This window comes from Mycteria americana, chromosome 10, assembly GCF_035582795.1.
Source record: "Mycteria americana isolate JAX WOST 10 ecotype Jacksonville Zoo and Gardens chromosome 10, USCA_MyAme_1.0, whole genome shotgun sequence".
Taxonomy (NCBI): Eukaryota; Metazoa; Chordata; class Aves; order Ciconiiformes; family Ciconiidae; genus Mycteria; species Mycteria americana.
Window position 1 is genome coordinate 6,438,333 of NC_134374.1, and position 12,406 is coordinate 6,450,738.

The 12,406-nt window shown below is 43.5% G+C and overlaps 1 protein-coding gene across 6 annotated transcripts in view; it reads left to right on the top strand.

Moving 5' to 3' along the window:
- The window catches only part of GRIA3 (glutamate ionotropic receptor AMPA type subunit 3), a 155,593-nt gene that overhangs the window by 94,600 nt on the left and 48,587 nt on the right, over positions 1–12,406 (top strand). For all 6 annotated transcript variants that reach the window (XR_012777304.1, XM_075513185.1, XM_075513186.1 and 3 more), the window contains exons 8-10: positions 3,001–3,105; positions 4,458–4,565; positions 5,741–5,947. Coding sequence is in view for 5 of the 6 variants with exons in the window: in XM_075513185.1 (XP_075369300.1) it covers positions 3,001–3,105; positions 4,458–4,565; positions 5,741–5,947 (420 nt within the window). In the remaining variant the exon portion in view is untranslated. The remainder of the gene's footprint in view (positions 1–3,000; positions 3,106–4,457; positions 4,566–5,740; positions 5,948–12,406) is intronic.

The window sequence follows — 12,406 nt, forward strand, 5'->3', positions numbered from 1 at the left end:
TTTCTAAAGTCAGGCTGAGGCTGCAAATCTGACTAACAGGAACTAGACTGGGTCCTCAGCATGTGTATTACAAATCTTGCAGGGATACATGTATTTATGAACTTAAACACATGTATGCAATTTTGATAATTTGCCGGTAAAAAGTCAACTCAGATTGATTCAAAGCAGTGGAAAAGATGTTGTCGGTTGTAGCAATACTGCTGGATTTCAGCACCAGCCTGAACCTTGACACACTTTAGCCTCAAACCAGTTCTGATTCCTGGCATAACTTTGCACTCAGCCTGATTACCTTCTGCATGGTCTATTTTTTATCCCTAACACTAGTTACTGCACGGGATCCTACCTCACTTATGTCTCTAGTTTTGTTGATTTTTAACTCTTTTTAGACTGCTATGTATGTTAAAGCAAGTGACAACAGGAAAAATTGGGTAACATTTTTTTAGATAAAAGAGAAAAGAATATGGTCTGCTTTTGATCTGGCTCAAATAACTCTAAAACAAACCTGTTAGAATTTATTATATTCATGCAGGCATAGAACTGGAGTGAGTGAGATCAGAATTAAGCCCATATTAGGTATAAACAAATCCTAGGTCAGCCTTCATACACTTAGCTTAATTACTGCTTTTTCTCAATTACCAAATTGGAAGGATCATATCAGAAGGTTATAATGAGTTATAGAAGGTTATAATCAGATTATATCACTCTTAAGAGTGAGGGATGGTTCAGTCTCACATTGCCAGAGCTCTTTTTATGCCATTATGTCACTTCCTGACAAATGCCCTAACTGCACATTCACTAATGCAGCATTACACACTTTCAAAGAGAAGTTAATTAAATTCAGCCTTCACAATGGTTAAAGAATTTGTACTGTCCATTTGAACTTAATTACAAGCAAAACATAAAACTCCTCCGAATGAGGTACAAGGTATTCATGTCAACAAAGGAAACCAACACTGCTACAGGACGCTCCCTTATTCGGGAGAATTTATTTAAAAAACATAATCTGTAAGATATACAAAGCCAAACTCACGATTGGCAAAAAAATGAAGAAGTTTGACTTTCAGCTGGTTGCCTTGTGTTGTTCTAGCTATTCAAAGTCATCTAAGTGAGGTTTACATACACCTCCAACAAGTGCTACCCAAGATCATCCCACACTGCCTTCCAGACCCCATCCTGTCCATCACACTGTCTCCCTCTATTCAGAAAATGACCTTGAATCTTTGTTTCAGGAAAAAACCTTCGATTTAACAGTCTTTCCTCTCCTCTCTGTAGCAACAACTCAGATAAGGATATTTTTTCCAAGACATCCTGAAATACTCTGTGCCAGCAGAAGGTTCAGTGCCACACTGTAGTCATCCTGCTGCAAAAGGGAAATAGGCATTACCTGAGTCTGCTTCCCTACAGCCTTGAAAACTGTGCATGTCTGTATTTCTAAAGCTGATTCTAAGACATCAGATCAGTGGCAGACAGTTTACCTGAACAGATCTGGGCAGTTACAATTAGCCACCCCCTTTGTGATTGCCTCCGCATGCTGCTACCAGAAGTGTTTTAAGTCCTGGTGAGTCTTCCTGCCTCGGTGCAGCCGGATTTTGAAAAGTGCTGAGTTTTCCCACCAAAGATAGAAACAAATTAAATTTGAAGTCAAAAGGTGTCAAGTGCACAATGCTCATGTCTCAGTACGCATCAGGACGAAGCTGGCCTAACAAGCTCTGCTGACACATGCAGTCACTGCTGTGCTAAGGTAACCAGACAGCTTCCAGCAAGTGCCAAAAGCAGATGCAGCAACTCACATCTGGCTGCAAGTTATATGTCAACTACCCTACAAATACATTTGCTCGGTCCACAGTTGATAAGACCTCTTAGGGGCAAATTTGGCTTTCAAAGTCCCATTCACTTCTCTAGGTTTCTGGAGACAGGAATAACTCACATGTTCTTCCAGACCCCTGAAATGACACAAACTATTTTAAGAAAGGTTCAAATCCACTTACTGTTTAAAAAAATCACACTCCTTTTATATATGTCAGTCTGAATTTGGCTCACTGGATAATTTGGGGTCCAAGGAATTTTGGCTGGTTTATGTAGCCGTGTCCACCGTAACAAGTTTGTTTGCACCATCTCTAAACCATAAATAGCAGATCAGTCACCAGCCCTAAACAGTTTCCCCTTGACTAGTCTTCCATCACCTACTCCTGTAACTTCTATTGCATTTTGCTAAATATTAAAGCTAATTTACCCCTACTGAAGTTTCAGACTGTTACCCCTTCTGCCTGAGATGACAGCTTGTCAGTGTTGATAAGTGATAGATGGAAATATCTCACCCTTTCATACAGGGAAATAAGAAAGGTTTTTTTCTTTGAAACAGAGTACTTTATACTTCCCCTTAAGATGATTCATGTGAGTAGGTAATGGTAATGACTTACCGTCTATACACCCATCCATCCAGATTGAGACCAAAACTCCATAAGCAGTAGAGACAATTGTCTGTGCTCATTCAGAGAAGACATTCATTCCTTTCTCCTACGCTGGGACTGATCTTAAAATAAAGCACTTCCCAGAATGAGCAATGATATGGAATTCTGGTCCATATCTCAAATCACTCTATGCCATATTGTGAGGGGTTTAATGGCACTGGATTGTTGCATGTGCCTCGCTGATACTCCATGCTGTATCAGTGAACCCAGCGTGACTAAGCATGGCACAATCAGTCTTTCTTACATTTAACATATGTGCAGGGCTAATTTCACTTATACTTAAATGCAGCTCACTCTGCAGTAGTGAGTCACCAGCTGAGTACTAACTAACAAAGAATATGTACAGCTGAAACTGAGAGAATTGGGATTGTTTTTGTTACAAAGAATATAACTGACTGTGTCAAAAGCGCTACAAGTCTCCTATATAGATAAAAATTGTGCTAGAGCTAGTGGGTTCCTGCAAAATGTAACGGAGGGAAAAATAAAGTCAATCTTTTATTAAAGTGTTTTTTCTGTTTATTCCCTTAAGGTGCAAGTTCAAGGAATGACAGGGAACATCCAGTTCGACACCTATGGGCGGAGAACAAATTACACAATTGATGTGTATGAAATGAAAGCCGCTGGATCGCGGAAGGTGAGTTTCAAGATATGCATCCAGATTTCACATCTTCACAAATATTTATTCCAACAAACTAATGAAACTCAAAAATACCACACAGTCACTGTAATAACGGGGCCCTGAGGAAACTCTACCTTCTTGCTGTCTTCCCTATCCCAAGAACCTTGTTCTGTTCTGTTCCTGGACCAAACCACTCGCCCTGCTTAATATCTTCATTAGTTTCCATGTCAACTTCAGACCCCACTTTTTCCCTTAAAACCCTTCTGGAGCTTTTCCGCTGCCAAGCATAATACCTGCTGTCATGTTCCTGTGCTCAGCCCTATCTCCTAAATTCCTCTCCATCTTTCCCTTCCTCTCTGTAACAGGCCTTGGAGCAGTAGTGAAGCTGGAGCCAGTGTATTTTAGAAACCTTCTGAAATTAACAGAAAATAAGTTTGGTTTTAATTAGGATTTGCTACTCATTCTCTTGTCTCCTAAAGTATAGATCCTAAGTGGGATAGTTGCCTAGATCCCTGTTATAAAAGAAATCGAGGGCAGATTTTCAAAAATAATTAGGTAGACAGGGTCTCAGGAGTATCGACAGAAGAGTCTGCGTGGCCGAGGCACATAAATCCCCCTGATTTCACCTGGCAATAGGTACCTAACCTGCTTAGTCATCGTTGAGACTCCTTAAACTCTTCTGCATACACTTGATAACAAAATACCTCTGGACACGGCCCAGCCATTCAGCTAGGTTTACAGTGCAGACAAAAGTGTTACTTCTGTGTTGTGCAGAGATACAAAAACTGGTGTAAGAGAATAGCAACGTAGCCACAGCACCATGAAGGTCAGCACAAGCCGGCTGACAAACAGTCACCTCGTGCTCACAGCGGGTTTTGTATCCTGTACTGAAGATAATGCTACTGTGCCTGCATTGCTAACGATGTCTGTGCATCTACTCTAAAGCTAGCTCAGGCATGTCTGCAGGGACTGTATTCACTGTCTGAACTGCAGAAGAATATGGATAAAAATTTCAAAATCAAAGAATTTTACTCAGAGTGCTGTGCAGTTTATTTTCTCGTCCATAATATATTCTTATGCTGTGGATAGATGGGAATTTATTCCACAGGCACCATGATGATATGAATTTAGATAGGGAGACTTTAGTATGTATTTTCACTTACATTTGGCTTGTATTTATTGCATGTGGGCTTGAGAACATTGTTTCTTTAAGGAAATTAAATTAAAACTAATGTAGTCCTTTAATGGCAAAGAAGTTGCATGAATAAGTGTTACAAAGCCGTATGTTTTGACAGTTCCTGTTACAAGTTCATGCACCAGAGTCCTTGTAAACGTATGTAATGAGGTAACAATCTCCATTTTTATAGGCTGGTTACTGGAACGAATATGAAAGATTTGTGCCAGCATTAGATCAGCTGCCCTCTAATGACACTTCATCTGTGGAGAACAGAACTATAGTAGTCACTACTATCTTGGTAAGTTTTATGTTCTTAGTGTGTTTGTGTTTAGGAAACAAGACACATGGCTCCTGAGGTGTGTTAGACACCTTGCCAGGAGGCAAATGTTGAATACTCTGTGACTTCAAGTGACTGAAAAGTTCAGTATCTTCCAGAGGTGTACTGAGGGCTTGACCCTGCAAACTTCTATGTGTATCAATAAGTTCATTCACAGGAGGAGCTCACTGAGCTCATGGCGCTTTGCTGTTTTTCAGGCACTTGAACTCAATCGAATGCCTCACGTAAGTGAAGTTATTATGCCTGTATGTAAATGACTGCAGGATCTGGCCTTCCTGCTCTAGGGTCAAATCTTGCACCCCTCACTCAGGTACAGCTCCTGTAAACTCAACCCCTGTGGACTGAGTAGGGGTGGCACAATGAAGCCTGTAGAGAACTGGAACTGCTCTAGCACTGGGTGAAAAGCGACCTATACCCTGCAATTCCAAAGGAGTAAAGCTCTTCCTGTGTCTCATAAACAGCAGCAGCACCTGTGTCAGTCCCAATGCCTCTAGCAGATGTGCTCTATACAGTACTGTTTGTGACTTTTATGCCTGTTACAATTCTACTAAGCATGAGCCAATTTTATGCTATTTCCTGAAGCATTGTATTTTATACTCCTATGGATTTAGCAAGATACAATCAGCATTTCAGCTAGAATTTTCTAAGGCGGCTAAGGGAATTTGGTGACAAAAATTGCTGCTGAGGATTTTAGCCTAGCTTCCCTTAGGCTGCTTTGAAAATATCTCCATCAGAGCCCCATTCTAGGCCACTGGGGCCTTAGGAAATGATTTTGATGGTACAGGTGTTGGGTATGTCAGTTCTTTAAACACTAAAACCTGAATTATGACTACAGTGATGCTATTTGACTGTCTAATCAGGCCTAATCCTGCAAACAAAAGTGTAACTTTGTTAAAGTGAAATAGTCCTGTTGTCTTCAATGGGTCCATACTAGGATTAAAATCAACAGTATGTGTGGCTGTAGGATCAGCCAAGGATTTTTAAACGGCAAAAGTTTGTCTTTCTTTCTAATTTCTGTACCAAAGCAAGAAATACTGTAAATACTTGCCAGTAATATAAAGGATAATAACAGCTCTCATTTTGTATGTTTTAAAGCTGTATTTTACATTCTTTTGATCTTTACTTTTGTTTCAAAGGAATCACCATATGTAATGTATAAGAAAAACCATGAACAACTAGAAGGGAATGAGAGATATGAAGGATATTGTGTAGACTTAGCTTCTGAAATAGCAAAACATGTTGGAATAAAATACAAACTGTCAATTGTTGGAGATGGGAAATATGGAGCTAGGGACCCTGAGACTAAGATATGGAATGGCATGGTGGGTGAACTGGTCTATGGGGTAAGTTTCTCTTAACCTTCATTTTAATGTTCTTTATAAAAAGTTATGCTCAAAGTTAATAAACTGCAAAATAAAGATCATCTGTATGAATACCACCTTTAAAATTCTAGATATTTCTTTGTAGTGCCATTTTTATAGTCTACTTTTCTAATTGTTTCATTGCAGGAAAGTGTCACTTTTTTACGGCTGTTCTCCAAATCAGAGTCCACAAAATGTTGAGAAGTGGCATTGGGCAAATTTCAAATTCTTGTCTACGGCAGAATTTCCAGTTTGCCCTTCATACGCTGCTTTTGCGTTTGCCATGTCTCCTTTTTCTCTGTCAGTCTTGTAAGTGCTGGGGGCGTGCCCCTCCTGTTAAAGGTCTGATCCTGTGATGCTGGCCCTCGCTGGATCACTAATGTCAGTTTGTGTTTGACGGGAGACTAAAGGCTCAGTTAGCCCCATGGTTGCTTTTCAGGGTAAGAAGCAATGCAGGTGTGAAATCACCCACATCTTTTTCCTTTTTAAACCCCCGGTTTGGCTTTAAAAATCAACTGTCAGACAAAAAAAAAAGTCTAATTCATTGCATTCCTCTTTATATTTCTATATTGGGTGTACATGGCTTTGTTTAGTAAGAACAAAAACAGTCCGGAATTGCCATTTTAGAAACTTCTTTGAAAATGAGAATTTTGGAATACAGATAAACCAGATGGAAGGGGGAGAAAATTGGCTTTGCAGAAAAGACTTTACAAGCTGATATTTCATCTTTGCTTTTTTTTCCCCAAATGCTAATGAGATGATTTGTGATTCCGCCCAAATCTTCTTTACAGTTTATTTTTAACAAGCTTTCCTTTATTAAAAATATCTGAGCAGAAGCGAATATTTCCATTGCCTCTTTTTGTTCCGTGGCTGAGTGTAATTTCTAAAAGTCACCTCAAAATTTCCTTGGGATAACATGCCATCATTCTTGCAAAATGTTTGGTGAGATAATTCTTTTCAAATGAATCAGTCTTTTTAAAGTAGCTTTGCAAAAGTTTTCTTATTCTGGAGCAGTCAGTCCTGATGCCCTATTATATACTTGGTAGTGTATTCGACTTCAAAATATTTTATATAAGCAACAATGTTTTTGTAGTATGGTATTAAGGGGAGGGAGGGAAATTTACTGATTAGAGAAAGTAAACAGGGGTCTGGACCCCTGGGTTATATCTTCACTTCTCTGTTGCACTGAGGTTTGACATTATGCAAATCTTCTGAACTCCCCATGCCTCAGTTATGTGATTTGGGAAACCGGTGTTACCTCTCTTAGAGAATACAAGTACATTGAGAACCTCTGAAGTTTAGTTCCAAGCATAATTACATTGCAGTGGAAACCTAAACCCTCAGTTTCCCTGTGCGTGGTTCAAGAAATATCAAGAATATTAGTTGTAATTGGGTCTTTTTGACATATTTGCTATTGATAAGCAATGAAACAGTTTATTCACTTAGAAAAATAATCATACCGTATGCAAAAAGCATGACAAAAGAGAACCTGAAATTACTGCTAACAGCCAGGGCACAGGGGCCATCTACACCAGAGGAGGAAAGGTGTGATATGGGCCACTGCCTTTGGGACTTGAGCCAAGTAAGTTTAGCCTGTGCAGCTGCTGGGCGATGCAAGATCCATCTGTGTTAAGGGCTCACAAATGTGAGCCATTTTCCTCTTTCAATCCACCCTTTTCTTGGATAAAAGGCCACAAAGATGAGGAGAGGGCTGGGACACCTCTCCTGTGAGGAGAGGCTGAGAGAGTTGGGGTCGTTCAGCCTGGAGAGGAGAAGGATCCAGGGAGACCTTATTGGGGCCTTTCAGTTCTTAAAGGGGGCTTATAAGAAAGACGGGGACAGACTTTTTAATAGGGCCTGTAGTGATAGGACAAGGGGTGACGGTTTTAAACTAAAAGAGGGTAGATTCAGACTAGATAGAAGGAAGACATTTTTTACGACGAGGGTACTGAAACGCTGGCACAGGTTGCCCAGAGAGGTGATAGATGCCCCATCCCTGGAAACATTCAAGGTCAGGTTGGACGGGGCTCTGAGCAACCTGATCTCATTAAAGATGTCCCTGCTCTTGCAGGGGGGGGTTGGACTAGATGGCCTTTAAAGGTCCCTTCCAACCCAAACCATTCTGTGATTCTATAATAAACAGGTTGGCTGCAGCTGCCTTTTCCACAACCCCTTGGGATGAGCCTAGCTCAGACAGCTCTGCCTCCTTAGCATCAAACTGAGCCCTAGCCACTTCCCCTTGACCCGACCATACTTGTGACCTTTCCATACAAGCAAAAACCAGCCTTGCAGGCACAATAGACCATACCTCAAAACAACCCCAAACCCGCCCCACCATTGTCATTTTCCCCTGCAAAAAGGTCTGTTCCTTTGTATTCTGAAGCAGAGTTTTTCATCCGTGTTTTCTCATTAATGAAAAATTGAGGAATGTTTCCCTCCCTGACCCCCAACAGCTCCTCTTCTCATGCTGCGAGCGCAGTTACTGAAGCCTCTTCACTGCAGTGCTCAATTATTCAAAGGTCAGATGCGTCCCTTGAGGTTTGACTGTAGACCCAGGTTAATGCTTACAGCCCAGCACTGCTGAGCTAGCTCCCCATCCTGCCGAGCTGAGCTACTGTGCTGGCAAGCTGCACAGAAATCCACCTGGCTTTCTGTAAGCAGGGAAAACAGCCCCTGAACTCTGAGTACAAACCTCACCAGCCCTCCAGACCCTTTCCCAGCCCTGTTTGCAAACATCACGAAATACCCTTGGCCTCTTTCTCCATCTGGTGAGAGGGGGCTGCGTACCACACTCACAAGGATGTGCACAAAGGCCTTTGAAGATGAAAAGTGCTCTAGAAGTGCTAATTATTTGGAGCAAGCGCCTCATTTACGTGCTGACTTTCCTTTATCTCTCAGGGGCTTAAAACTCTATTAGGGAACTAAAACTGTACGTTTCTCCTAATGCCCCTGTGAGCCTTGTCTGCAAAATGACTGTCATATTTGGCTCCTCTGGATTCCATTTTGGGAAGACAAGAGGGAGATTAGATTTTAAATGCCTTTATTAGCATGTATGGAAGACAGGCATGGGGGGATAAAAGGGGCCTGATTGGTTTTGGTACCAGTTATCCAGCAGCTGAACCGAGCTGTGGCAGAAAACACAATCTTTTAGATTGCATTTGTCTCAAGTGATAAACAGTGACTAGTCATTTGTCGAATGCAGCATATTCCTGACCCAACAGGCTTCTCACCACCACCTGGCACTGCTGGGAAGGCTTACCAGGCTTTTTGAATACTGTGCCCTTTTTTGCATAGGCCCCATGCATACAACTCTCTTCTAAAATTGCTCTTACGACAGTCATAGGAAGTGAACGGCTTGTCATTTTAATGCCAAAACCCTAATTAACTGTAATTAATGCTTAGTTTGTGCCAGTTCGTTGTTACTGTCGCTCTTGCTTCCTGAGGGATGCAGAGTAGAGTCAGGAGAGAAAGTGCAGCCAGGTCCTTGCAGCCTCCAGACCACTGGGCTCCGAATGGCGAGGAGGAGCGAGGGATGGAAGGGGGCTCAGGGCGCACCGAGCTGTACCCAAAGCGACAGCGGTGCCGTGTCGCAGCGCTGCGGGTCCTGGGGCTGACCGGCACAGCCCCGACTCCGCTGTAAGACTAGCTGGAGGTCTGCATTAACTAGGCTAACTGAAACAGTCCCGAGAGTTACACATTACCTGGGGATAGACACACTAAAATACTTCCGATTAGAAACGCTCTTTTCCCTGTCTCATAGCACATCAGGGCTGGCTGGAGGGCGTAAAAGTCTGCTGTGCCGTAGGGCCCCCCGAAGTCGAGGACAATCTCAGCTGGCCCTCTTGGACCTTTCCTTGTGGCTTTGCAATGGGCCGTACAAATGAACCTGGTTACAGAGAGGGACGTGCTCCTTGGCAGCGTAGGGAGGGCAGCCCTGGAGGCAGGGAGTTCTGCCTGAGCAGATATTCCCAGACTCCTTTGCTTCAGACAGGAGAACTCAGAAGTCTTGTTAGAGAAGAGCTAACAGGGGCTTGTGGTAGCGATTTTCAAATGGTGGTGGTGGTAGTAGTAGTAGTAGTAATAATAATTAATAATTATAATAATGAAATTTGACATAAAAATGAAAATTCTTTGATTTTTCATAAATCCAAAAACATCAGCTCAGGTTGAAGAAAACCTTAATTTTGCTCTTTCATTCTGATGGTGTCAAAATAAGACTCTTCTTCCTACCAGAAAAAAACCTACCAATTCAAGCACTATTTTTTTTTAAACTAAGAGAAATTTCTAAAACATAGTGGAAACTTTTGACAGAATAAAAGGTAAAGGTAAGGTAAAGGATAGAGAAAAAAAAAAAGGGTAGGTAAAGCTTTTTTCCTGGACATTTTAGAAGAGGGAAGCAGCGAAATCATTCTCAGTCTGGGAGACTGAATCACTGTTTAAATCTAACCAGCAAAGCAAACCAGCAGGGCGAGTGCTGTCCTCCAGTGATCCCCCGGCTAACGACGTGCCCTCCGCTCGGGCTGATGAGCCGAGCACCTCCCGCTGCGCGCACCCCGCGGGGCCGGTGTTCAGGGCTCTGTACCCGCCGGCTGCTGAGCACTACGCAGTCGCCTTTTCTCTTCTGTAGGGTAAGCCTCTTTCTGTAGGCTTTTCTTTCTTCTTTCCCTTTTAAAGCAGGCTGCTGTTCTTCCTTCACTGTTCAGCCAGGGAAAGCCTTCCCTCTCTGGGCCTGATGCTTTTCACGTCGCTGAGGCTAATTCACAGTAGGTTTAACACAGATCTTAATTGTAACTACAAATGCTTTGGGAGTGGAAAGAGCAGCCAGACCTTACAGCCTTTAAAACTCTCCTCAGGTAGAAAAAGGTCTTTATAAAAACCTTTCAATATGTAAAATAGCCTAAAGAAACGAAGCAGGGATGTAAAGGACAGACAGTCCCCCGAACGCAGGCAGCCTCCGCAGTCTGTCAGAGTGGGACCACCTCCACATCTCCTGTCTTTAACAGACTAACCAGCCTCGCGTGGCGCCGGCCTCTCTGGCCCTCCCAGCAGCAGAAGAAGGACTATAGATGGCCTACACAGCCTTTGAATCACAGCGGAGAGGAAGGCTAATTTGATTCCTAATTCTCCTCAAAACGTCCCATGTGCTCTTAGTCTGTGGCAGAGCCTGACGGTGCCGTGAGCGGGAGAACCTCACCCCCGGTTTCCACAGGAGGGAAGCCCAGGTACAAGTGCCCGAAGGCAGCCGTGCGGTGCCGCTGCCCCGCGGCTCAGACAGACCCTCCTCCTGCACACGCACGGACAGATGCCTGGTCCTGCCCAGGCAGCCGCTGAGCCGTGGTGGCACCGTGCCACGCGGGGGGACAGGACGGCCGCCCCGGCACAGAGCCACGCTGATGTGGTCCCAGACTTCGGCTGACCTGTGTCCGAGCACAGGCAGAGGACGCGCACGTATGTCCGCAGCTCAAAAAGCAGACGTACCCTTAATTCCTCCATCTGCGTACTGTCGTAGCGTCTCAGAAGGAAATGTGGGCATCCACATAAAGCACGCATGGACTTAACATTGACAAACTGCGGCAGACAAGGCCACCTGCAGTTTTAACACCTTAATACCTTTTTACGCTGCTCAGCTAATACACATTAAGACTTCAAGGCAGCGTGTTGCTAGTCAGATATCAGCTGCTGGTTTTAAATAAGTGTGAGCTAATGTGTTAAAAACACATTGCCCCCATGACCTGGCCTCTCAACACGCCCTGATATCCTTGGGTATACTGGACTCTCTTTACAAGGTAGCTTTTACCAGCAGATACCACAGGTGATGTGTTGCTCTGTCTGACACCCTTTTCTGATACCTGGAAACCTCAGACTGCACTGAGAAGTCCTAAAATGTGCTCAGAGTCAGTCATCATTGCAGTGCAGTCTCTTCTGATGCCGCTGTGTACCTGCATTCGGCACTTCTGGGGTGCCTGGAGGTTTGGTTCCCCATGGAAATCGGGCAGTGTCCCTCTGCTTCAGGCTGCACATCGTCTGAGTGCTGGCTGGCTTCCCGTCACACAAAGCTCTTGCAAAGTGACTGTAGCCCAGACCCACTTCTTGAAAAGTGATACGCTAGCAAAGAAACTGTTCAGTTCTGCAAGCATGAATGACCAGAAGCACGTACAGGCAGGAGCATAGCCGGTATCTCTTACTGTCTCTAGCGCATGGCTTTGAAGTTAGGAATACTCATCTTTAGGTCTGTAAGCATAAGAATTCGATCCGTCCTTTTGGATTACAGAGGTGGAACATCTTATCTTTTCTCTTTCTCCAAGTAGAGGGATATTTCTGTTTGCTATATTTCTCCCTCCCCTTAAGAGTCTTGAGGTTTGCGGCCCCCTGGGGTCAGCTTTGAACGGCGTGGGTAAGTGCCTCTGTGCTGCATGTCCTCTCTAAATCCGTCCCTCCCAC